Source organism: Monodelphis domestica, chromosome 3, assembly GCF_027887165.1.
Source record: "Monodelphis domestica isolate mMonDom1 chromosome 3, mMonDom1.pri, whole genome shotgun sequence".
Classification (NCBI taxonomy): domain Eukaryota; kingdom Metazoa; phylum Chordata; class Mammalia; order Didelphimorphia; family Didelphidae; genus Monodelphis; species Monodelphis domestica.
Window position 1 is genome coordinate 90,209,238 of NC_077229.1, and position 24,408 is coordinate 90,233,645.

General features: G+C 42.2%; 1 protein-coding gene across 2 annotated transcripts; it reads right to left on the reverse strand.

Moving 5' to 3' along the window:
• Nucleotides 1–7,352: 7,352 nt before the first annotated feature.
• TICAM1 (TIR domain containing adaptor molecule 1) lies at nucleotides 7,353–24,159 on the reverse strand. 2 transcript variants are annotated; one of them, XM_007488936.3, is made up of 2 exons: nucleotides 23,937–24,159; nucleotides 7,353–11,671 (listed from the first exon to the last, which is right to left on the reverse strand). In XM_007488936.3, the coding sequence occupies exon 2, from the start codon at nucleotides 11,536–11,538 to the stop codon at nucleotides 9,430–9,432; it is 2,109 nt and encodes a 702-aa protein (XP_007488998.1). In that variant the 5' UTR covers nucleotides 11,539–11,671; nucleotides 23,937–24,159; the 3' UTR covers nucleotides 7,353–9,429. The 2 variants fall into 2 exon arrangements, with proteins under 2 accessions (XP_007488998.1, XP_007488996.1); XM_007488934.3 differs by lacking the exon at nucleotides 23,937–24,159 and adding an exon at nucleotides 22,898–23,657.
• Nucleotides 24,160–24,408: the final 249 nt, after the last annotated feature.

Here is a 24,408-nt window from a genome sequence, read left to right on the forward strand (position 1 = left end):
TAGCTAAGGTCACAAAGATAGTGTCAGAGATAGGATCTGAACTCAGGCCCTCTGACTTTGTAGTTGATGTTCTTTCCATTTTTCTGTCTACAATGAACTTGATCACAGTTTTGTGAAATGTAGAAGCTCTGATCAGCGGCAAAACTGGGATAATTTGAAGAAGATGGATCCAAAATAATTGTGATTTAAAAGGCATCATGGGGGTAGCACAGTGCCAAGCATAGAGACAGGTGGTCCTGGGTTCAAATGTGATCTCAGATACTTCTGGGTCATTCAATCCCAGGCAAATTATTTAACTTCAATTGCCTTTTTTTAAAAATGCATCATAACTAAGATTACTGTAGTCTCAAAAAGGATGCATGTGTGTATATATATACATATATATTTATGTCACATATACACACATAATATATGTAAAGAGATAGCCAGATTTAACAGGCAGCTAGGTGGCACAGACAATAGAATGCTGGGCCTACAATTAGGAAGACCTGAGTTCATATGTGGCCTCGGATACTTACTGGCTATGTAATCCTGGGGAAGTCACTTCATCCTGTTTGCCTCAGTTTCCTCCTCTGTAAAATGAGCTGGAGAAGGAAATGGCAAACCATTCCAGTATCTTTGCCAAGAAAACCCCAAATGGAGTCATGATGAGTCGGACACAACTGAAATGAGTGAACAAAACCAAATTCAGATTTATGTTTCATCAGAGCCAGAGAAGAGAAGCTGATTTTGTTATCCTTGCCTGTTGCAGATGAGGAACAGAAAGATCAGCTCTCCAGAAAGGAAGTGACTTGGTAAGAGTATTATGATGCCCCTGCTTAATGCATGAGAGGCATGCATCAAAAGGCACAGATGGAGAGGTCAAGCCTTTGGATTCCAAGTCGATCTTCTCCCATCCCACACTGCTCCCATCTCTTAAAGCAGGTTATCTTGGTGATTAATGCCAACCTTGGGAACCAATTCAAGGAAACAAGTTGAGAAATGGAAACATCATGATTAAGACAAAGGGCAGCAGCAGCCTGTGATTAGTTAGTGCCACTCCTCAGACCCTGCTTACTGTGGCATATGGCGTCCTAAAAGCCAGATTCAACACCTTCCAAAAATCTATAGAGAAGAAGGAAGCGGACACATACCATGAAAAGATCTCTGAATGGGGGATTCCCTCTCTGCTGCTAATTCACTGTATACCCTGGGCAAGTTACAGCTCTTCTAAGAATCCCATTTTTCTCCCAAATAAAAGGAGGGGTTTGAAGTAGATGATTAGCTGGGTCCTTCAGCTCTAAGGTTTTATCCTCATCTTTGATGTCAAGGACCTACAAAATTGATAGTTATTGCATTTCAAGTGTAATTGAAAACAAAATAGCCTTATAATCTTTTTTAAAAGATATTAAAGAATGAGAAAAAAATAAAAATAAAAAGACACATTAATAGACAAGTCCACAGTAACAGAGAATAGACAGAGCATCAGGGAATTCCCCAAGAAATACCCTATGGTCTTTCTGTTTTGACATGACTCCAGATTGGCCCTCAAGGTGTTTTTGGTCTCCATCATTTCCTTCAGGGTCGTCTCCATAACAACCAGCAGGGGGAAGTGTGACAACAGGGATGGCTGCAACACTACTTAGTACCTGAGCAGACCTGCCAGATATGTTCAGTGAACCTAGAGCATCTGCCTTTCCTGGACTCCCCATATCCCAGAATCTCAGACTCAAAGCAGCAGGACATCGACTTCCAGAACGGAGAGGGCTGTCGAGAAGCAGAACCCAGAGTGCCAAAGCTGGGTGGGTCTAGAGCTATAGAATGCCCAAACGGGGTAGGCATTTAATAAATGTTTATTGAGTAGAAGTGAAACTTGAGAGCCTAGAATGTCAGAGATGGCAGGACCCTTAGATCACAGAATGTCAGAAATGGGAGAAAGCTGTTTGAATGTTGGGCACAAAAGGGACCTTAGAACATAATACCCCAAATGACAAAGCTGGAAGGGATATAACCAAAATTCACTTTTCTATATAACTTTAGGGTTTACAAAGGAATTTCCTCTAACCCTCCTATGATGTCACCAGGTTGAATATTTTATGGTAGAGGAAACTGAGTCCTAGAGAGCTTAACTGATTTACCCAGGGTGATATCATTCCTGACAATAGGCCCAGGGACTGGACTCAGGTTTTATAAGATCCTAGCTAGAAGCATCCCTCTCATTTTACAAATGAGAAAGATGAGATTGAGAGAAGGTATGGGAAAGGAAAATTGTTCGATTGCCTTTATACTATTAATTATGAAAAGAGTCATCACATATAATCCTTCAGATAAGTAATGGCAATTTCAAGTTTTAAAGAGAGTTAGATCCAATTATTAAATTAACTGTGTATAAGAGATCATTTTAGTTAACTATAGTATTAGGTAGACCCAGTTATTAAATTAACTGTGTATAAGAGATCATTTTAGTTAACTATAGTATTAGTTAGATCTAATTATTAAATTAACTGTGTATAAGAGATCATTTTAGTTAACTATAGTATTAGTTAGATCTAATTATTAAATTAACTGTGTATAAGAGATCCATTTTAGTTAACTATAGTACTAGAAAATATGTAGTTTGATGTATTCAAATAATATAGCAATGAACAATGTTAAGAAATAAAACTGATTTTATTTTATACTTCTGCATAGTTATGTAGGGAGACTGAAATCCGTGCAGAAGGAGCTGAGTTCATTGAGAGTGCGAAAACGCCCTTGTTCTCTTTAGGTAGTGTTTGATCCTTTAAAGATTTATGCCACTACAGGGTCCCCAGAGGAGTGTGGCCACAAAAAAAGTTATTCTGCCCTAAGTAGGGTAGTTGATCTTGCATTGAACTTTGAGGACTTTATAGCAAAATGTTCCAAACCCTTGTTGGCGAGCGCCATTGAGCGTTTCTTAACCTCCTCTATACATTCTGCTGTGTAAATGATTTACGCTAATTAGCTATCAAAAACCTATCAAAATGTTGAACATCTATCTATATGGGGTCTTATCACAAACTAGGTGTGGTAAGATCTCTAGCTTTTTAATTTTCCAATTTTTATTGCTGTTTAGTTGTTTTCAGTCATAACAGACTCTTCTCAACCCCATTTAGGGTTTTCTTAGCAGATACTGGAGTGTTTGCCAATTCCTTCTCCAGTTTATTTTACAGATGAGGCAAGTAAAGTCAACAGGGTTAAATGATTTGCCCAGGGTCGTACGGCTAGTCTGAGATCAGATTTGAACTCAGAAAGATGAGTCTTCCTGACTCCTGGCTCATCACGCTATCTACTGTGACACTCACCTGCTATTTTTGGACATGGACAATTTGATAATTTGTTTTGTTTGACTATGCATATTTATTTCAAGGGTTTTGTCCTTTCATTGTTCCACTGAGGAGAGTTTGGAGGGAGAGAAAAATAGATTTTTATTCATTAAAAAAATTTTTAATTAAAAATGTTTTTCATTAATTCTTAGAATTGGGAAGAGGATGTGGTCTATCAACTCTTATGTAAGTGTTTCTGGCTTGTGATGTTTATGGAATTGATTAGTGTGGGACAATCAGTTGTGTCACCGGAGAAAGGTATGGTCTGGGGGAAAGAGCCTTGGTTTCTTTCCTGGTCTTCCAGGCTTCAGACAAGTCACACAATCCCACTGGGCCTCAGAAAGGGGAACAATTATATTACTCACCCTGCCCACTTCCTGGAAGACATCTGGTTCTTCCTGAATATCAATCATAGATTAATTCAGGTCAGAAACAATGGACTACATCCTATCTCTTGTCAATGAGTTTAACAACAGACCGGAAATATAATGTGGCCAACCAGAAAGCCCCACGTTCAAATCCCAGCCCTCACACCAACTGCCTAGTCAGTAAATCAACTAGCATTAAGTGCTTACTATGTGCCAGCCATCCACTAAAATTTATTAAATGTCTACTGTGTGTTAATCAGTAGATATTTGTTAAATGCCTACTATGTGTCTGTCTCTAGACATTTAAGTGCCTCCTTTGTGCCAGTCACTAAATATTTATCAAATACCTACTATGTGTCAGTCACTAAACATTAATTGTTTGCTATGTGCCAGCATTTGGGCTTACAAAAAATGGCAAGAGACACTCAGTGTTCTCAAGGAGTTTGCTATCTGATGGAGAAGACAACTTACAAATCAGATGACAGACAAGAAAATTAGGGGTAGTCTTAGAGGGAAGGCACTAAAATCAAAGCCCATAAAAGGATATTTGTAGATGATAGGATTTTAGCAGAGAATATGTGGCTCTGAGCAAATCATTCAACCTTTAATTGTGCTAGGTGGCTTTCTAAGATCCTTAAGTCTACTGATCTGCATCGGTAGAGGGGGGGTTCCTCATCTGGGAGTTCCCAATGCCAAAGAAATCAGAGGTCCAATTGGAATACTGATGCACTGTTGGTGGATTTGTGAACTGATCCAGCCATTCTGTAGAGCAATTTATGTCCAAAGAGCTTTATAATTGTTCATACCCTTTGATCCAGCCATACCAGTATTAGGTCTATGATCCAAAGAGATTTTTTTTAAAATTGATAATCAGTATCTGTTCTAAGTCCAAAGGGCTAGGCAATTGGGGTTGTTAGTCACACAGCTAGGAAGTGCCTCAGGTCAAATTTGAACTCAGGTCCTCCTGACTCCAGACATGATACCCTATCCACCTTGCTACTAGCTGTCCCTTAAGCTACATTTTTAAAGGATAAAAGGAAAACTGCAATGTTTAACCACAAAGGAATTAAGCCTTGTGGATAGAATTTTAGGCACCAGCAACAGGCTGGTAGAAAGCTGATGGCAGCTGATGACCATGACTTGACAATGAATTGGTCTTACCTTTTCCCCAGAGCTACCCCTTGCCAGACTATCCAAATTGTTTTTTTTTTTAATTTTTTTTAAACCTTTACCTTCTGTTTTAGACTCAATGCTGTGCATTGGTTCTAAGGCAGAAGAGCAGTAAGAGCTAGGTAATGGGGGTTAAGTGACTTGCCCAGGGTCACACAGCTAGAAAGTAGAGCTCCCTCTCTAGGCATCCACTGAGCCACTTAGCTGCCCCCTATCCAAACTGGTTTTTAAAAAAGACATTCAAATCAAAAGAACAAAATACCTACTCCCCAGCCACTTTAGACTTACATAATCAGGCAATTCCTTATCCACTCCCTTTCATAAAACTATTTTTAAAGTTTATTTATTTAATTAATTAATTTAGCATATTTTTCCATGGTTACATGAATCACATTCTTTCCCTCCCCTCCTCCCACCCCCATCCTGTAGGCAATGAGCAATTCCACTGGGATTTATGTGTATCGTTGATCAAGACCTATTTCCATATTATTGATATTTATTTGTACTAGGTATTTAGATCATTTAGAGCAGGGGTCCCCAAACTATGGCCCATGGGCCACATGTGGTCCTCCAAGGCCATTTATCTGGCCCCACCACACTTCCAGAAGGGGCACCTCTTTCATTGGTGGTCAGAGGAGCACTGTATGTGGCAGCACCACAAAGTGCAGCAGCGCTACAAAGCGTGTGTCGCTCACATACAGTACTACTTCCAGTGACATAATCCTTTGCATGGTGCTTTGTCTGAGAGTAACTGAAGGAGAACGAGGCGTCACGCAAAGGATTATGTGGCTGCACAATGGAAGACGTCAGCATGGTGAGCGGTGATCTGGGGAAGGGGATTCCGCACTGCGTATACTGCTGCCCGGTATAGTGGTGGCAGTGATAAGTCTGTGCAAGGTGTGACAGGCCCATCACAGCGCTGTAGCCTCCGCTATCCCAGACAGAGGTATACAGATTTGTTCAAAAAAATTTTTTTTCTAGTCCGGCCCTCCAACAATCTGAGGGACAGTGACCTGGCCCCCTTTGTAAAAAGTTTGGGGACCCCTGGTTTAGAGTCTATATCCCCAATCATATCCCCATCAACCCATGTGATCAAGCAGTTGTTTTTCTTCTGTGTTTCTGCTCCCACAGTTCTTCCTCTGGATGTGGAGAGTGTGTTTGTTTTGTTTTGTTTTGAAGCCCAAAACTATTTAACCTCTTCCTTCTCTGTATTTCACTGGATACCTGCGGTGAGAGATCCCAGATTACAATCTCCCTGCCCCAACTAAAGGCTCTTTATTAATACTACTTGAGGAGTTTTGTTTTACTTGGGTTGGTGGGGAGAGATTATAAGGAAGGGACCCTCTGAGCACTGTTCATGTCATTCCATCCAGTGCCATTACAAGGAATACATACACACAAACACACACCCTGATAAGTACTTATCCAGGCTCTGCTCGAAAATTTCCACTAACAGGAAACTCACTACCTCTCAAAGGCACCCATTCCACTTTGGGAGAAGTTGGATTGTTAGGAAGTTTTCTCTTGTATCAAGACTTGAATTCTCCACTCCAATTTCCTTAAGTCTCTCAAGTAATGGGACCATTGGAGAACCTGAGGCTGGCAAGTGAGGGTTTCTAGTGGCTGAATCCTCTCTTCCCATTGCAGAAGCTACAGAATGCCTGAGGCCATCCCAGACTCTATGGCCCTTTATATTATACATGAAGCCTTTCCTGATCCTCATTGCTTGTTTGTGCCCTCTTTATCTTGTGTTTATTTTATCCTTAATTCTGCATATATATATATATATATATATATATATATATACACACACATATATATATAGTTATTGCCTCCCCTAACAGAATTTTAGCACCTTGAGACTAAAAGTTATTTCAATTTTTATATTTGTATTCCCAGCACTTAACAACATCTGACACATTAAGTGCTTAATAAATGCTTAATAACTAATCATTGATTAATCTATGACTGATAAGTAACACTTATCACTTCATACCAATTTGTACTACTTATTAACACCAATGATTCACATTTATATAGTATTTTAAGGTTTATAAGTGACTCTCCCCACAAAGGAACCTTTGATATAGGTAGTTGAGATGATGATCCAGGATCCTCCACCCCAGTTTTACAAGTGGGGAAGTTAAATGGCTGGCCCATTGGCATCATGCAGCTTTTAAGTGTTTGGATTTGAAACCGAGTTAATCCTATATTCAAAAAGGCTTAAAAAGGAATCCCTCCACACACACACACATATACCCTCTAATATTAAAAGAAAATAAAAACATTCTTTGGCCAAAGTTGAGCTCTTTCTTACTAACCTGCCATGGGACTTGCTTGACTAAAGGAAACAGCTCTTCTAGCCCGTGACTGGGTCTACTCCCTGGACCCCCTCAAGAAATTGGGTTTCTCTGTTTTTTAGTTCAAAGTTAAAGCAGGGCCAATGACTAGGAAAGAAGGTTAAGACCTCAGACACTGAGGACACAAGGAAGGCGTTCAATAAATATTTATTCTAGAAGAACTGAATCAACCTTCAATTCAACCATCCATTGTCTACCCAACACTGACATGAACAGAAAATGGCATTTGTCAACACTATGTCAAGTTCCAGGAAGCCTTCTTCCATTTCTTCAGAGGGACATCATGGTATCCTAGTAGGACAAAGGCTCTGCCCAGTGTTTACCAATCCTGGCCATTCCTGTCCGCAAGGGCTTAAAGGATTGATTGGGGGATAATAAGATTGTCACCAGAAGACCAGGTTGGCCTCCTTTGGAGAAGTCCATCATTACAGGGTTGGGCAATGGGCTCTTTTTATTTTTTTCAGCTTGCAGCATTTAATGAAACTATTTGCTAATGTCAAGTGAAACATGGTTGGGATTTGTACTGGACCATGGAGAGTGCCTACTCTGACTAGATTGTTGGACCTTTCAGTGCTAAAATAAGGTACGGATTATTGTCAATGCAAGGGCAAAAAAATGCCCCAGTACTTTTCATAGAATTCTAGATTCTCAAAGCTAGAAGGGAGAGAGCTAGGTGGCACAGTGAGATAGAGTAGGACCTGGGCTTAAATCTAGCTTCAGACACTTCCTAGCTCTTTGACCCCAGGCAAGTCACTTAACTCCATTTACCTAATCTTTGCTCTTCTGTTTCAGAGTTGTTATTAAGACAGAAAGCAAGTTGTTTTTTTTTAAATTGTAAGAAGGCACTTCAAGTCCAGTCTATACATAAACAGGAACCATTTCCTTGCCCAACAGAGCAACGTGGGTTCCACAATTACACATTTAGATGGATTCCGTTTTTTGTTTTTTTTTTTTATGGTTGGGCCCAAAGAGAAGTCATTAGTGATCTGAGGGCAGCTGAGAAGAAGTGATGCTCAGTGGAATGGCCCAGAGATCTGTGCCTGTCCTGGGCCTTTTAAACACTCATGTTACAGATGAAGAACAAAGGCCCTACAGAAAAGGCTGCGTTAGGAAGCAAAGGATTCCTTCTCCTCGTTTGAGGAGCCCTCTAATTCCCATTCTTTACTGTGTGATCCACACAGTAAGGATCTCTTCACTGATATTAATCTCATCTTCCCAGCTGACTGTACAGAGCTTAGTCTGTTATCCTTATCTGTCTTCCAACTAGTTCAGGGGTCCATAACTGTTTTTGTGTCTCAGACCTCTCTGGCTGTCTGATGAAGCCCAGGGATCCCTTTCCAGGATGCTATTTGTTGCCTGAATTCATAACTGAAAAAAATGCTACATGTTTAAGTTGGAAAGTAGGGTAAATAAAGATGTCATTTTTTCCCAAGTTCATAGATCTCCTGAAATCTATCCAAAGACTTCCCGCTCCCCACTAAAGAAAAATCCTGTCCTAGTTTTAGGTACTCATTTGTGTCTTTTGATGATGGAGATAATGACTATGGGGACCCTTCCCACTCCTCCCAGACATTCCATACATTAAATCCCAAGAAGGTTTAACCAGAGGGAGATTAATTAGCCTTGCATCCATTTCACAAGTGGTCAAGTCTATGTGGAGAACCAAGGAAAGGAGAAGGGGAACCCAGCCAGAAGATTCGATTGGACTTTGATTCACTGATGATGATGCAGTGAGAAGCCAGGGGATATTTAGCTAGAAACTCTCTAATTAAGCCTCCTCTGCTTCACACTCTGGAAAGATTTGGGCCAACAGTACCAGAAAAGGGAAATGTTGTATCTATAGACCCACAGCACTTTGGTCCTTCTCTTCGATGCTTCTGCTGCTGAATCCAAGGGACATGGAGAGAGAGCAGGCAGCAGGGATGATAGTTCTGCTTTCTTCTGCTTCTTAGTCCCACATGCCATCCTTTATATTAAATTCCCAAGTCTAACCATCACTAGCTAGGTAACATTAGGCTACTCGCTGAACTTCTCTGGGCTTCTATTTCCTAATCTGTAAAATGAGGGAATTGGACTGAAGGACCTCTCAGGTGATCCTAGTTGTGGGAATTTCTTTGGCACTGACCCATGTTTGCTCTCCTGGCTCCTCAGACTAGTAATGGCAGCAAGGGAGACCTAGATAATGCAGCAAACTCACAAAAGATCTTCTCACTCTTCCTCAGTTCTCTCCTCCTCCTGGGGGCCCTGCCCTTCATTCCGGCCCCACATGTAGTTATTGAGACCCAATTGTACCATATGAGCATTATGGATGATAAGGGGCTGGGCTCCTGCACCCTGAGGGTCTGGCTGTGCGGCTGAACCAGACCCATGTTGAAAAGGCATGGGTGGGACAAACTGATTGGGGTGGAAAGCTGAAGGAGCAGTAGGGACCTGGGGGGAGAAAGCAGGTTGCCAAGGATACATCAATGGCATATTGTACCCTTGAACAAAGGGTGCCTGATTTGGGAAAGCCAAGTTGAGAGTCTGTAACTGTTGGTGTAGAAGATTATAATTGTATGCATAGTCAAATAGGGCACTGTGCTTCTTAGATATGTTCTCTCTGTCCTCTACTATCTGCTGGGTCTGCTTGTGGATTGCCCGGATTTCCTGTTCTTTCTTCCACGCTTCCCTCTGGGCTTTTAGCATCCGAGGGTTGAAGGTGTTATTCACTTTCCTGCTGAAGACAGGAGAGCTCTCATCCAGGATCACCAGACCCGAGAGCAGTTGGGAGACTTCGGTGGATTTCAGTTTGCTCTCCCGTGGACGGAAGGGGATGACTGAGTTCTTCTTGTTCTTCCTCGTGATGGAGTTCATCAATGCCATATGCACCTGATGAAGACTCATAGCGCAATTGAAATGTCTCGTGAGCAGTAGCAATGTAAAGGCGGAATTGTCAATGGCATCTTGCAGGCACCGCAACTCAAAATGGCCGGGAACCTGAAACTCCTCACAGAATGTGGCACCATCTGGTACACCCAGGCTCTCGAGGGTGTCTCGGACTCGAAGGGCAATGGCTTCATCCTCCTGAGCATGGAGGACCACAAAGCTGAAGAAGCGCTGGCCTGTGTCCAGCTCAGGGCCAGAGATCAGTGAAGAAGACAGAGGAGATGGAGAAGGATCCTGGGTAGAGAGAGGAGGGTTTAGGTCTGAAACCTCCTCTGAACAATTACTCTCTTGCACAGAGAACTGAGTGGGCTCCCCTTCCCCAACAGGGGGAACTGACATAGGAGGCAATCCTGGGAGCAACCCAGAACTCTCTTTGGAGATGAGAGCTTCTGAAGGCTTCCCTGAAGCCGGCTGCAGAGACTGGGTGTCAGAAAGTGCCTCAGAGCATTCTGTGGAAGAATGTAGACTGGTTTCAGGGTCCACTGGGGTTATAAGGGGTGGGGAAATAGAAGGGTTGGGAGGTTGAGGATCAGAAACCACTGAGGCCAAGCTATCTGGCTGCTCATGGAGTGAGGCAACTGGATGAGAAGAGGACAAGTTTATTTCCTCCAGCTCCTGACTGGTCTGTGGTGCAGGATCCTGTGCAGAATTAGAGTGAGGGTCCCCACACAGTTTACTAGGCCCTCTATGGCTCCTTTTCTGGGGCTGATAGGTAAGGAAGGGTAAAGTAGGGGATTGACTGATCTCCAGGACACTAGCAAAAGAGGCAGGACTACCAGTAGAGTGTAAGGATTGGGGAGATGACTCAGCTGCCAGCCGACTTGACCTGGTGCTGATAGGCACAGGGTGGCTATTGACCCTGGAGGCTGAGGCTGAGGACCCTGGAAAGCAGCTCCTGTCTGACCTGAGTGTCTGGAAACTCCCAGCTCCATGTATATCATGACCACATAAGTCCTGGGCCTCAGCCATGATGTCCAACTGTGCATCCTGACCCAGGCGGAACGCCTGTAGGGCAGCTTTGTAAGCCTTGTTTCGGGAGGAAGCCTCACACAGATTCTCTTCCAGGAGCAACTGGTAAATACGGGCAACAGTCAATTGGATATCCGCCTGATCCTCAGATGCCAAATGGTCTGCCTGGTTCAAGAGGGGCTCACCTCCTTCCCATGTCCTAACCACAGAAAGTGATGCCTTATCTCCTTTGAGTGAATCCAAGCAGATCCTGGCCTCTGTCTCCTGTCCCAGGGTCAGGAGGATCATGGCATACAAGAGGTCCTTGGCTTTGGTGCCTGGTCGAGAGGTCTTCAACTTGTGCTTGAGGTAGAGGAGTTTGTCCTGCCCAGCTTGGGATAAAATGTCAAAGACTCCTCGAAAGCTTGGAATAAGCTCTGCCATCTTTGGCCACCTGGAGATGGGGTAGACATGGTATGTTCTGCTCTGTTTCCCTGAGGTGGGGAGGGAGGGTGCTCCAGCTCTGTCTAGGTATCTCAGGTTTTCACCATTCTGCCTCCAGACACTTCAACTGTACCTGAAGCAAACAGAATGGATTCAGAGTCAGAGTTTTATTCATGCCTTTTCTTCCCTATCCCCAGTTCAACCCCATAATATTCCCTTTCTCCACTTCTCAGGCAAGCCAGCCTAGCTGAAGTAGCAAAGTGCTCTGAGGGAGAAACAGGATATATATGCCAGGAGAGAGTGATACTACTACCACCAACTCAACCACCACTTCTCCCCTCAGACACACTTCAGTAGAGTCAGTCTAGGATCCTGCCCTGAAGAGCTTTAGTACGGCTATGGTCCCCAATATACTCCTGGCTCTGCTTCCAGCCCAAACCCTGCAGCCATCATCCCAGGAGCAATCCCTTTGGAGATGCAACCTGGCAAAGGCTTCTTTGGGTATAGAATCCCTGCCTCCTCAGAAGCCACAGCTACTGAAGATAAAAAAAAAAATAACATTCTTGCCACTACCATCTTTCAAATGGCTCAATATCAGAAATGGATATGAGTATCAGCAGGAATATTAAAGATGATGCATTAACAGGTGCTTTGATTGTCATGGAATATTACTACACCAGAAGAAATGACCCACAGGTTAATTTTGGAAAAACACAGAAAGACCTACATGAAATTATAAAGTATGAGATGAACAGAATGAAGAGAAAATTATATCCCACAATAGAAATATTGCTTAAAGAATGACTTCTGTATGTCTACCTCCAGAGAAAGAATTGATCAACAGAAATAAACAACATATAGTTTTATATATACATATGTCTTTTTGTGAATTTATGCTTTTTCTCATGGTGGGAGGGAAAGGAAGGAGGGAGTCAACTGGGAGTTTTCATGTCTCAAACAAATTAAGTTTTTTATTAAAAACCAAACCAAACAAACATATACTTTGTGACTGCACCCCAGAGACTGAGACCTTTTATATGTTACCTGATGGTGGAACCTCCTCAACATGTCAAATTCACATTAGAATGTAGCTTAAGAACAATGTCTAGCTTGTTTTTCTATTTGTCCCCACAGTACTTAGCATAATATATAGAAAACCTTTTTCTTTCAAATCCTAGCAGTCTTCCTCCAAGAAGCCTTCTCTGACTATCCCAGACCTTCCTGATAACAATACCTCCTCCTTCAAAGTGAATTTCAGATTCACAAATCAAGATCTCCTCAAAAAAACCATGTAGGGACACAAGAGTGGATGATTATCCCCAATTTACACATACGGACACAGAGGCTCAAGTGACTTGATCAAGGTCCCACACTAGTGAGTGTAAGAATTGGGATTCATAGGAATTAGAACCAGAAAGTACCTTAATAGGTCATCTGGTACAGTGCCTTCATTTTACAATTAAAGAAACAGAGCCAGAGGAGAAAAATGTCCAAGATGACCTAGGGAAGAAGTGACCAAGGCAGAATTTGACCTCAGGTCTTCACTCCAAGGTCCAGGGTTCTTCCCCCCTAATATTGTGTTGCTCTCTCTTTTTGAGTTCTTACTGAATTTAGCATCCATCCCATCTGTTAGCACATATTATCTGTGGATAAGTCTTGTCCTCCTAACTAGACTGGAAGTTCCCAAAGGACAGGCACCAGGTCTGCTCCTCCCTTCCTCAGCACAGAGCTAGTCTGAGAAATAGGATTCTGGAGAAGGAGCATAATGGCTAACGCAGGAAAAGAGAAAAATCTGGCTCTTTCTTTTCTTTTCACAGAGGGAAGCTTTCGATTCTCAAATGGATTCCTGTTCTTGAATGTAGGCCATCTGGATCTCCATCCCAGTCCTGTCTCTTATCAGCAATGGGATCTTAGGCAAATCAGAGGACTTGGAGCCCATTGTAAGAATGGAAGGACAGGAAAGGAGGTCCCACACAATCCAGTTTAACACACACTTGGTCAGGAATTCCTTTTATAACATATCTGATGAGGGTCATCCAGCTAATGCTTGAAGAAGACCTACAATTATGGGATATTCACTACTTCCTGAGGCAGTCTATACCTCCTTTCTGGCTACTCTAATTGGTAGCATGTTATCTTATAGCAATCTAAATCTGCCTCCTAGCTGCTCCCATCCATCATTCTTAGTTGTGTCCCTGGGGACAAACAGAATGAGTCTGAGCCATCTTTCACTCAGAGCCTTGAAAATATTATATATTTTTAAAATTTAATTTAAAACTTTTTTCCATGGTTACATGATTCATGTTGTCTCCCTCCCCTCTTCCCTCCCTGCTCCTGGAGTTGACAAACAATTCCACTAACCCTGTTCATATTTAGAGAGTCAACACACACATCCCTCATAGTTCTCATCAGTAAATCTGCTTAGTTGGACTCCCTGAACATCATTCCTTTCCCCAAGACAAATTGATCACCTGAAATCTCATCATCCCATGCAGATTGACTCAGATTGATTCAACACTTTCTCAGCTCCCTCTCCCTTCTGAATGAAGGGCTAGAGAGGGGAACAAACAACTCCTCCTAAAACGTTTGGAGAGGGCCTGCTTGCCAAGCAACTAGGTAAGACTCCAAAACATGCTGGATAACCCTGGTGGTTCCCATGCCATCCTTTCCTTTTTTAGCTTCTTTTTGGATACTGTCTTCTCCCCATTATAAGCACCTCGAGGGAAAGGACTGTCTTTTTCTTATTTGCATTCCCCAAGGCTTAGCATAGTGCCTTGTATATTGTTCTGGAGTTTTTGTCATGCCTGGGACCCCAACTGGGGTTTGAAAAAAAGTGGCCAAGATACTGGAATGATTTGCCATTTCCTTCTCCAGCTCATTTTACAAATAAGGAAACTGAGGTAAACAGTTAAGTGACTTGCCCCAGGTCACACAGCTAGTAAGTGTCTGAGGCCAGATTTGAACTCAGGTCTTTCTGATTTCAGTCAGGCCCAGTGCTCTATCCACTATGCCACTCTAGCTGCCTAGCATATAGGAGGTACTTAATAAATGTTTGATTGAGATGAATTACATTCTTATACACAGCTAGTGAGTTTAAGAACAAACATGTCAGCACTATGTAATGGTCAACTATATTATCATTTTTATCGGTGGGGCTGCCCACATATGAAGCTTTTCACTCGATGTTGAACTTCTTGAAGATACTATTTTTTTAATTTTAATTTTATTTTAAATTTTTTTTCCATGTTTACATGATTCATTTTCTTTCCCACTCCTCTTTCCTCCCTCCTCCCAAGAGCTGACAAGCAATTCCACTGGGTTGTACAAATGTTATCATTTGATACCTATTTCCATATTATTCATTTTTACCATAAAACCGAAACCCCAGATCATATATCCATCCATATAAACAAGTGATAAGTCATAAGTTTTTCTTTTGCGTTTCTACTCCCATAGTTCTTTCATTCTTTCCCACAAGTCCTTCAGGAATGTCCTGGATTGTTTGTTGCATTGCTACTAGTAGTAAAGTCTATTACCTTGGATAGTTCCACAATGTTTCACTTACAATATTCTCCTGGTTCTGCTCCTTTTACTCTGCATCATTTCCTGGAGGTCGTTCCAGTTCCCATGGAATTCCTCCACTTTATTATTCCTTTTAGCACAATAGTATTCCATCACCAACATATACCACAATTTGTTCAGCCATTCCCCAATTGGAGGGCATCCCCTCATTTTCTTGGAGAGACTGTTGAAGGCATTTATAAGAGATGTGAAGATTCCACCAGATGACCTACCAATTCTCGTCTACCTCTAAGATACTATGAATGTTACAGATTAAAAATTTGTATCAAGTGAGGACCAATAATCTCATAATCACGAAATCACATTTTGTTGTTACTCATTTCATTTATGTCCAATTCTTCCTGATTCCATGTGGGGTTTTCTTGGCAAAGATATTGGAGTGGTTTGCCATCTTCCTTTTCCAGCTCATCTTACAGATGAGGAAACTGAAGCAAACGGGAGTTAGGTGATTTGCTGAGGGTCACCATAGCTAGTAAGTGTCTGAGGTTAGATTCGAATTCAGTTCTTCCTGATTTCAGACCCTGAGCTCAAACCAATGTGCCACCTAGTGGTCCCCATCAAATCAAATAGCCATTATTATACTACTTATCCTCCTCAACTTCTGCAGCATTCAGCATTTCTAACTACCCCTCTGACAGGATCTTAAGTCAGTCTTGGCCCACTGAGGAAGGAAATCAGAAAGAAAATCTCAAGAAGAGACATTTATTCTGTGTTAATGACATTTTGCAATGCCAAATATTAATGGTACACAGAACTTCTGATTCTTTTCTGAGAACAACTTCTGGCAAACCATAAAATAGCCTTAGACAACAGAGGCTTAGAAACATTTTTATTAGGCTGAGATTCCTGGCACTGTCCATAAACCCATAAATCCATTAATCCTCAGCTGTATCTCATTGAGCAGAATTCTTCCTTGTGTTGTACCACTATATATCCTGTTAATTACATAGACAAAAATCACTTACACATACTTTGAAATATGTAAGACCAAAATAGTCCAACATTTCCTTGACCATATAGAACATGTGTGTTTCTCTAATTACTAGGATACACCACATACCCCTATTCTGTATTCTGTTTCCCTAATTTTGGATATTAGTTTCTATGATGGTGATTGTCTTGATTTTCCTCCTACTTCCTTCTCATTCCAATTTGTGGCTCCTCTTCCCACTCCCAATTGTTCTTCTGGCTAATCTTTTTCCCCTCATCTACTTCCATGGATTTAATTCTGACCTTCACAAGGATAATTCCAAAATTTATATCTCGGCTCGTGAACTGAGGTCTCACCCAAGTTCATACATCTCCAGCTGCCCACTAGATGCTACCACCTGAACCTCAAACTTGACACATCCAAAACAAAAGCTATTATCTTCCCCCCACATCCATTTCCATGTCACCCCAAACCAGTTCCCCTTCCTAATTCTGTCAATGACACCAATATTCTCTAATATTCAAGTCTTGGAACTGTCTCTTACTTCTCCTCCAACTCCAGTCACCAAGTCCTGCCAATTCTTTCTTGAAACAAGTACTCCCATCTTTCTCCTAATGTCTGCTTCCACCACCATTACCCCAGTAGGGCTCACCTGGCTCCAGTTTCTCTTCCACAATTCTACATGATTATCTTATTGCAGTCAGGCTCACAAAATATTAGAAATGAAAATCAAGACCAACCTTCTCATTTTACCAATAAGAAAAAGGCCCAGAGAGAAAGGAAGCAAGATTCATTTGTAGCTACAAATAAGTCATGCACTGATCAAAATCCAAAGTCCAAACTCCTTAGCCTGGCACTTAAAATTTCCTGGCATCTGACCCCACCTACTTTATCTCTGGTTCCTCCCCTCCCACTGTCTAATGTGGTTTTAGTCCTTAGTGACCTTCAAGGACATTACATCCAAACTGCTCATTTTACAGATGAGAAAACTGAGGCTAAGAAAGATTAAATGCATTACTCAAAGATACACAGCTAGTAGGTCCTGGAAGTGGAATTCAAAGCCAGATCCTTTTTTTACTTTAAATCCAGTATTTTACACATTGCTAGCAAGTATTATGGGGTGGTTAGGTGGTGAAATGGATAGAATTCCAGGCCTTAAGTCAAGAAATTGTTGTTATTGTTGTTCAGTCATTTTAGTTGTGTCTGACTTCCTGACCCCAATTGGGATTTTTCTTGGCAAAAATACTGGAGTGGTTTGCCATTTCTTTTACCAGCTCATTTTACAGATGAGGAAACTGAGAGAAACAAGGCTATGTGGCTTGCCCAAGGTCACCCAGCTAATAAGTATCTGAGGTCAGATTTGAACTCAGGAAGAGGAGTCTTCCTGACTAGCTAAACATCCCTTGGGCTTTCCAGCATCTGTGTCTCTTTTGAGTTTTTCACTTTACCTATAAGGCCCTTCAACTTCCTTGTCTCATGAAGACCCTACCTAATCTTCAAATCCCAGCCCAAATGTCACCTCCTTCTAAGAAATCTTCTCAGAAGCCCCCCATCTAGAGGTGATCTCTTCTGCCAATATAATACTTTGTATTTCCATTAGAAAACTCAGCACATTCTTTTTTCAAGGACCCACAATCACAGTTTTTTTGGAATGAGCTTTTCCTCCCTGCCACATAAATGGCAACCAATCTTTCTCTTACACTGACATAAAAATAAAACTCATAACTCTGTGGCCAACTTTCTGTCAATGAGTCACTCTATACCTAACAGGCTATTCCTTATGGGATGGACATGTGAATCTTCACCTGGCCTGTAGCTGAAGTCCTTGAAGATGGGTGGAATCTGCTAAAACTTATGCTCCACTGGCAATAACTTTCAAGGATCTAGGACAGTAATGGCGAACTTTTTAGAGACCGAGTGCCAAAACTGCAAACTTCATACCATATGTGAGCTGTCCCCTTACCCCAGATAAGGGAGGGAGGAAATGCTCCCTTTGGGCTGCTGGACAGAGGAGAGGGTGATATGAGAAATGTCCTCAGCCTCAGTGGAGAGGAGGAAGGGAACACACATATGCCATAAATTCATCAACACAGATCTAGGATCACCCACTGTACACAATGACAGCAATATTGTATGATGATCAACTGTGTATGACATAGCTATTCTCAGCAATACAATGACTAAGGACAATTCCAAAGGATTTTGGATGAAAAATGAATGCCATCCACCTCCAGAGAAAGAACTAACAGTCTGATGCAGATCAAAAGATACTTTAAAACTTTTTTCTTTTCTTTTACGATATGAACCCTGTGTTCTCTTTTGCAATATAAGTATATTTTGCATGACTGCATATGCGTAACATATATCAAATTGCTTGTCTTCTCAGTAAGAAGGGAAGGAGAAAATTTAGAATTCAAAAATTATTAAAAATAAATTTTGGAGGAGGCAGCTGGGTAGCTTAGTGGATTGAGAGCTAGGTCTAGAGACAGGAGGTCCTGGGTTCAAATTTGACCTCAGACACTTCCTAGCTGTATGACCCTGGGCAAGTCACTCGACCCCCATTACCGAGCCCTTACCACTCTTTTGCCTTGGAATCAATTGATTCCAAGACGGAAGGTAAGGGTTTAAAAAAATAATAAATAAAATAAAATAAATGTTGGACCATTGGAGTCAGATGCAAACCAAAGCATACTATCTTTCACATTCGTTTATCTACAGTTTTATTTGGGAGGTTCTGATTTTCTCTTACAATAATGACCAATATGGAAGTATGTTTTGCATGATAATACATGTATAACCCAGATCAAATTGTGTACCATCACTGAGTGGGAAAGGAACAAAGAGAGACAATTTAGATCTTATAATTTCAGAACATGTATGTTGAAAATTGCTATTACATATAATTGGGAAAATAAAATCTCTTTGAATTTTTTTAAAATGTCCCCCAGACAAAAAAAAAAAGTAAATGTTAGGGCAGCTAGGTGGATAGAGTCAGGCCTGGAGACAGGAGGTCCTGGGTTCAAATCTGACCTCAGACACTTCCTAGCTGTGTGACCCTGAGCAAGTCATTTAACCCCCCCTTGCCTAGCCCTCACCACTCTTCTGCCTTCCAACCAATACTTAGCATTGATTCTAATTCAGAAGGTAAGGGGTTTGTTGTTTTTTAAAATGAATGTTAAAAATTGTTTTATCATGTTATTGGGAGGAAAATAAAATCTTTTGTTTAAAAAAAGAGAGAGAATGTAGGATTATCTGTATGCAGTGAAGCCATCACTATTTGTATACATTGTTTATCTTTCTATTCTCCTCCAACTCCTACTAGGCTATAAGCTCCTAGAGGGCAAGGACTACGCCTTCTTCATCTTTATATTCCCTTTGGAACCTAGAATAGAGCCCCAAACTGTAAATGTATGACAAATAAATGAATTTTTGTAAGTAATAAAGGAGACCATAGCAAAATTAATTATAAATGTGCATGTCTATAGAGCTCTCCAGTTCTGAAGGCTCCCCTGAGCTCTAGTCCCTAGCTCCAGTTATTCAGAGCATTAAATTTAGAATTAGAGGATCCAGTTCTCAGTGCTACTTACTACCCAGGTGGCCTTGGGCCTTCTCTTCTCTGGTCTCAGTTTCCTCCTCTGTAAAAAGAACAAACTTGTTTTTCCAATATTTTGATAACTGTATTTCACTGTAACTGGTTTCCTTTATTGTCCTATGTATTTAAAAACACGATTCTGAGAAAGGGTCCAAAGTCTTCACCAGACTGAATACCAAAGGGATTATGTCACAAAAAAAAAAAATATTAAGAAACCCTCGGTGAGGGGGAAGCTAGATCGCTCAGTGGATAGAACCAGGCCCGGAGATGGGAGGTTCTGGGTTCAAATTTGACCTCAGAACAATTTCTAATTAACCCTGGGAAAGCCACTTGGCCCCTCCCCCCCCAATTGCCCAGTCCTTACCACTCTTCTGCCTTAGAATCAATGATTCTAAGAGAGATGGTAAGAGTTTTTTAAAAAGAAAGAAACAAACTGTAGGCTAGATGACTTTTTTCTAGACTCCATGATGTGACACTATCACTTAAACAATCCATTGGCATCTCAGATTCGACATTTAAAGCCATTCACATTCTGGATCAGGCCTAAGTTTCTAGGTTAATTACAAATTATTACCCCACCTTCTCTCATATGCTCAGTTCTCCAGCCAAACTATCCTACTGTGGTAGAAGCATGGAGAGAGAAAGGACTTGCAAGCCAAGAAACAAGCTGGGGACCTGATCTGCAAAATCAAGAAGAAAGTTCCAAATGGAATGTTCCCAGGAGGAGGACGCAGTTGAGCTGGCTAGGAGAAACTGAGAAACCTCTGATCTCTCTGGGGGGTGACTGACCAAGACAGGAGGCAAGCCTGACTGAAGGGGGAAGAAGCTGAGAACTATTATTTAGTTTGTGTCCCAGGTTGAAGGACCCTTGAGAGGGGCTTCTGAAATTAGGCTGAGACCTTTGTGGCTTTGTGAAGAAGAAAGAAGATTTTAACTGTTGTCCTCCATCTCTCTAACTGTCTCTCTGTCACAGTTGTGACTGGACTAATTTCCCAAATTCCTCCTATCCCTTATTATAGATTAGGGAAACCTCATCCCTCTTTCCTCAGTTCTCTATCCTGTTGTTTCCCAATAAACCCCTACCTGAGAAAGAAAACGAAAGTATCTTTATAGTCCACTCTGGGGGGGAGGGAGGAAGCCAAAGCCTTCAAGAAGAAACTGGGAGGTGGAAGGAGGCAGGAAGAAGAGGGTGAAAGAGGGAGGGAGTGGAAGGGAGGAGGAGGAGGAGGAGGAGGTTAGGAAATAGACTGATCTATCAGCCATCAATAGAGATCAGTAGGCCGACCCCAGAGCATTCCCCTGTAGCAGCATCCCTCTAGCATCTGTCTCTATCTCAAGCAGCATCTCTATCTCTATCTCTGGTGTAGTACCTCTATCTCCATTGTAACTAAGCAGCCCTAAGGTGTCCCCTTTACTAGCAGTTCTCTAGTCAAGCCAGAGTACATCAGTCACTGCAACAAGAAAGTCACAGATTTACATTTCTATTACACTACTCACACATAACATTTCAACTATTAACTTCATGTCTTTGTCTATAGGCTGTTCTCCATACCCAGAATGCTCTTCTTCCTTATCTCCAAATTTTGGAAATCCTAACTCTGGATCAAGGCTCTGCCCCGTACAACCTCATTTAGGAGGACTTTCCTAACTGCCCTGATTATCCTTGCTTTCCCCAGAAATTATTTTGTACTTTTAAATATACCTCATATTTATTTACATTTTCATAGTAAAATATAAGCCCCATTGAGGGTGAGAAGTCTTTTTTTCCTTTATCTTTGTATACAGTACTTGCACAAAGTAGATTTATTTAGTAAATGCTTGTTGAATTGTATGTATCTATTAAATATATACATATTTAAATATACTACTAATAATAATATCAAATACATGTATATATGTAAAAAACCTTATCTTCCACCTTAGAATTAATACTGTGCATTGGTTCCAAGGCAGAAGAATGGGAAGGGCTAGGCAATGGGGGTTAAGTGACTTACTCAGGGTCATACAACTGGTAACATTTGATTCAGGATAAGAAGTCTTCCTGATTCTAGGTTCAGAGCTCTATCCACTGTGCCACCTTATAAGATAAAATACCAACTCCCTACCTTGCAGTGCCAGCCCTTCCATGGTCAGTCTCCAACCCATCTCCCAGCCTTATTTCAAACTACTTCCCTTTTCAGATTCTATGGCACTCTCATACTGGGCTACTAGCATACCCTCCATAATAATCCCCCAATCTCTTCCTGTTTAAATATTTGCCTCTTCCTTCAAAGCCCAGCTCGGATGGTACCTCCCTCAGGAGGCCTTCTCTGATTCCCACCCCCCTCCCTTAAATGAAGGAGATCTCTCTCCAATCTTATCCCTCCTAAGGTTTACTTCTCAGCATTTCCCTGAATTGGATAGTTATTTATTGGTCTATAGCTCACTTTTTTTTTTTAAACTGTACTTTCCTTATTTTGGAATCAATACTGTGTGTTGGTTCCAAGGCAGAAGAGTGGTAAGGGCTAGGCAATGGAGGTTAAGTGACTTTCCCAGGGTCACACAGTTGGAAAGTGTCTGAGGTCATATTTGAACCCAGGATCTCCTGTCTCTAGGCCTGGCTCTCAATTCACTGAGCCACCCAGCTGCCCCCTATATCTCATTACTTTGCAAAAACAGTGTCATTATCTTAAAACTAAATCTCATTCTGGTGCCCCTCTAGGTCACTATAATAAGTTTAAAAGTAGCCAGTCTAAAGGGGCAGTAACAGGAAATTAGATTGCAGAGAAGAACCTGGAAATCATATACAAACCATCCCAAATCCTAAAGGTGCATAATTTACAAACTGTATCATATGTTAACCAAATTTTACAGCCATTTTTCTAATAATTGATCCTGGAAAGGGTAAGGTGGAAACTGTCAGGGGTACTTCACTTTTTTGGTGTTTGGGTCCCTTTGACAATCTACGGTCTCTTTTCAGAATAATATGTTCAAATGCATGAAATAAAAGCCACAGGTTTCCAAAGGAAACCCAATTCTATTGAAATAGTCACCAAAACAGATGGAAAACAACTGGGGTACAAGACCCTCTGTGTAAGTAATCTGACCTTTGCTCAGTAATCCTCAGAGCTATGTCTGAAGTAAAGTAACGCCGCAGACCCCTAGAAGGTACTTAACAACGGCCTTTCCATGGGCTACCACAGGGGAACGAGGATCCACCTTCCCTGCCCCCAGTGGACTCCGCCGCCGCTGCCGCATGCCCTTCCAGCTCTTACCTTCCTTTAGAAGTGCGGAGTACCATACGGCTTAGTCTGGAACATTAAGAGGAGCTAGAGGGGAAAGGATGAAGAATTCCCGGGGCTTAGAGACCACCTGCTGCCCCAGCATGAAGGTTCCAGTCTCGTTCCTGCTAAGTAAAGCCTGGCACACCAGCGAATGCCCCGTGGAGGCTGGATGCGGAAGCTGGCCAGCCAGATGGGTTATGGAGGCTTCCCTTTTAGCTACGTGTTCAGAGGCCGACCACGCCTCTCTCTCTCACACACAGATTTTTCTCCTTTCTCCCAGCCCGACTTGGGGATCAATTGGGGCTCTCCCAGGGAAAGGAGTAGTTTCGGGGCATATAGAGATGGGGAAGGCGGTGCCAGCGAAGCTTTGCGGTCCTACGGGGACTCAGAGCAAACTGCATACCCCGGACTGAGCCAGGAAGGGACAGTCTCCTGGACGCCGGGAATCAGAGAACGTCTAAACTCCAAACCCTGGCAGGAAGGGATTATATCCAGCTTTACCTAGGAGGTGGAAAAAAGGGCAAGTCCGAAGACAAAGAGGGGGGCAGAGAGAGGGAGTCCAGAGATTTGGGGGTTACATTTTAAACAGTCCACGGAGGGGAGGAATTGAAACACTAAAGGTGGAAACTTCCGAACGGGGATGGGGAGGAATAACGAAGGTTGGGATGCTGGGAAAGGAATTTCGAATTTGGGGTATGTAAAATGTCCAGTCCTGGGGCGCGGGGTGGGGAGAGAGAATTTAAAAGGGGGTGGGGGTGGGAGTGGAGCTGGGGTTAGCGACAAAACCAGTTCCAAAGTTGAGTTGGGGGAAAGCCTGAGATGTGTCCGGATTCAGCAAGGAGAGCCTCCCTCCGCGGAATGGAGATTAGAGGCAATTCCGTAAGCAGCCCCCAAACGGTCAGGCCTTGGACCTCAAAGCTCCAGGTCTTCTAATCCCGAGGCCCTTCTGAGCAGTGCTTTAGGCCTCTCGGGGCTGCCCAGGCTGGAGGTGGGGGCAGAACGCTGGAAGAGGTTGGGGCCACCTGCTTACCCGGATCTCGATAGGCAGAGTCCCAAACTGCTCCGCCCCAGGCCTCAGAAAGTGCAGATTGGGGGTCTTCTTTCGTCCTCCATCTGCTCCGGGCTTTAGTAAACCTGGAAATTAGTGTTAAAAAAACAAAAACAAAACAAAAAAAGCAAAACCAATTACCTCTAACCCAGACCTAGGGAAACCCCTCAACCAGTTCTAATAACCATTTCCTCCACTTAGTAACACATCCTGGACGAGAGGAAGAGGCGGGGGAGGGATGGTGAAAAAAAAATTTACGGATAGGCTATTTTTTAACTTATTTTTTTTTCTTACATAGTGTTTTTTCTTCCTTCCTCCCTCCCTCCCTTCTTTCTTTCCTTCCTTCCGTCCTTCCTTCCTTCCTTCCTTACTCTTTCTATCTCTCTGTCTCCATCTCTGCTCTTTCCTCTCTCTGTCTTCCTAATCTCTGCCCCTGTGTCTCGGTCTCGAGTTT

Bases quoted from the DNA above. Each gene is read 5' to 3' on its own strand.
- TICAM1 (XM_007488936.3), bottom strand. From the start codon at position 11,538: ATGGCAGAGCTTATTCCAAGCTTTCGAGGAGTCTTTGACATTTTATCC.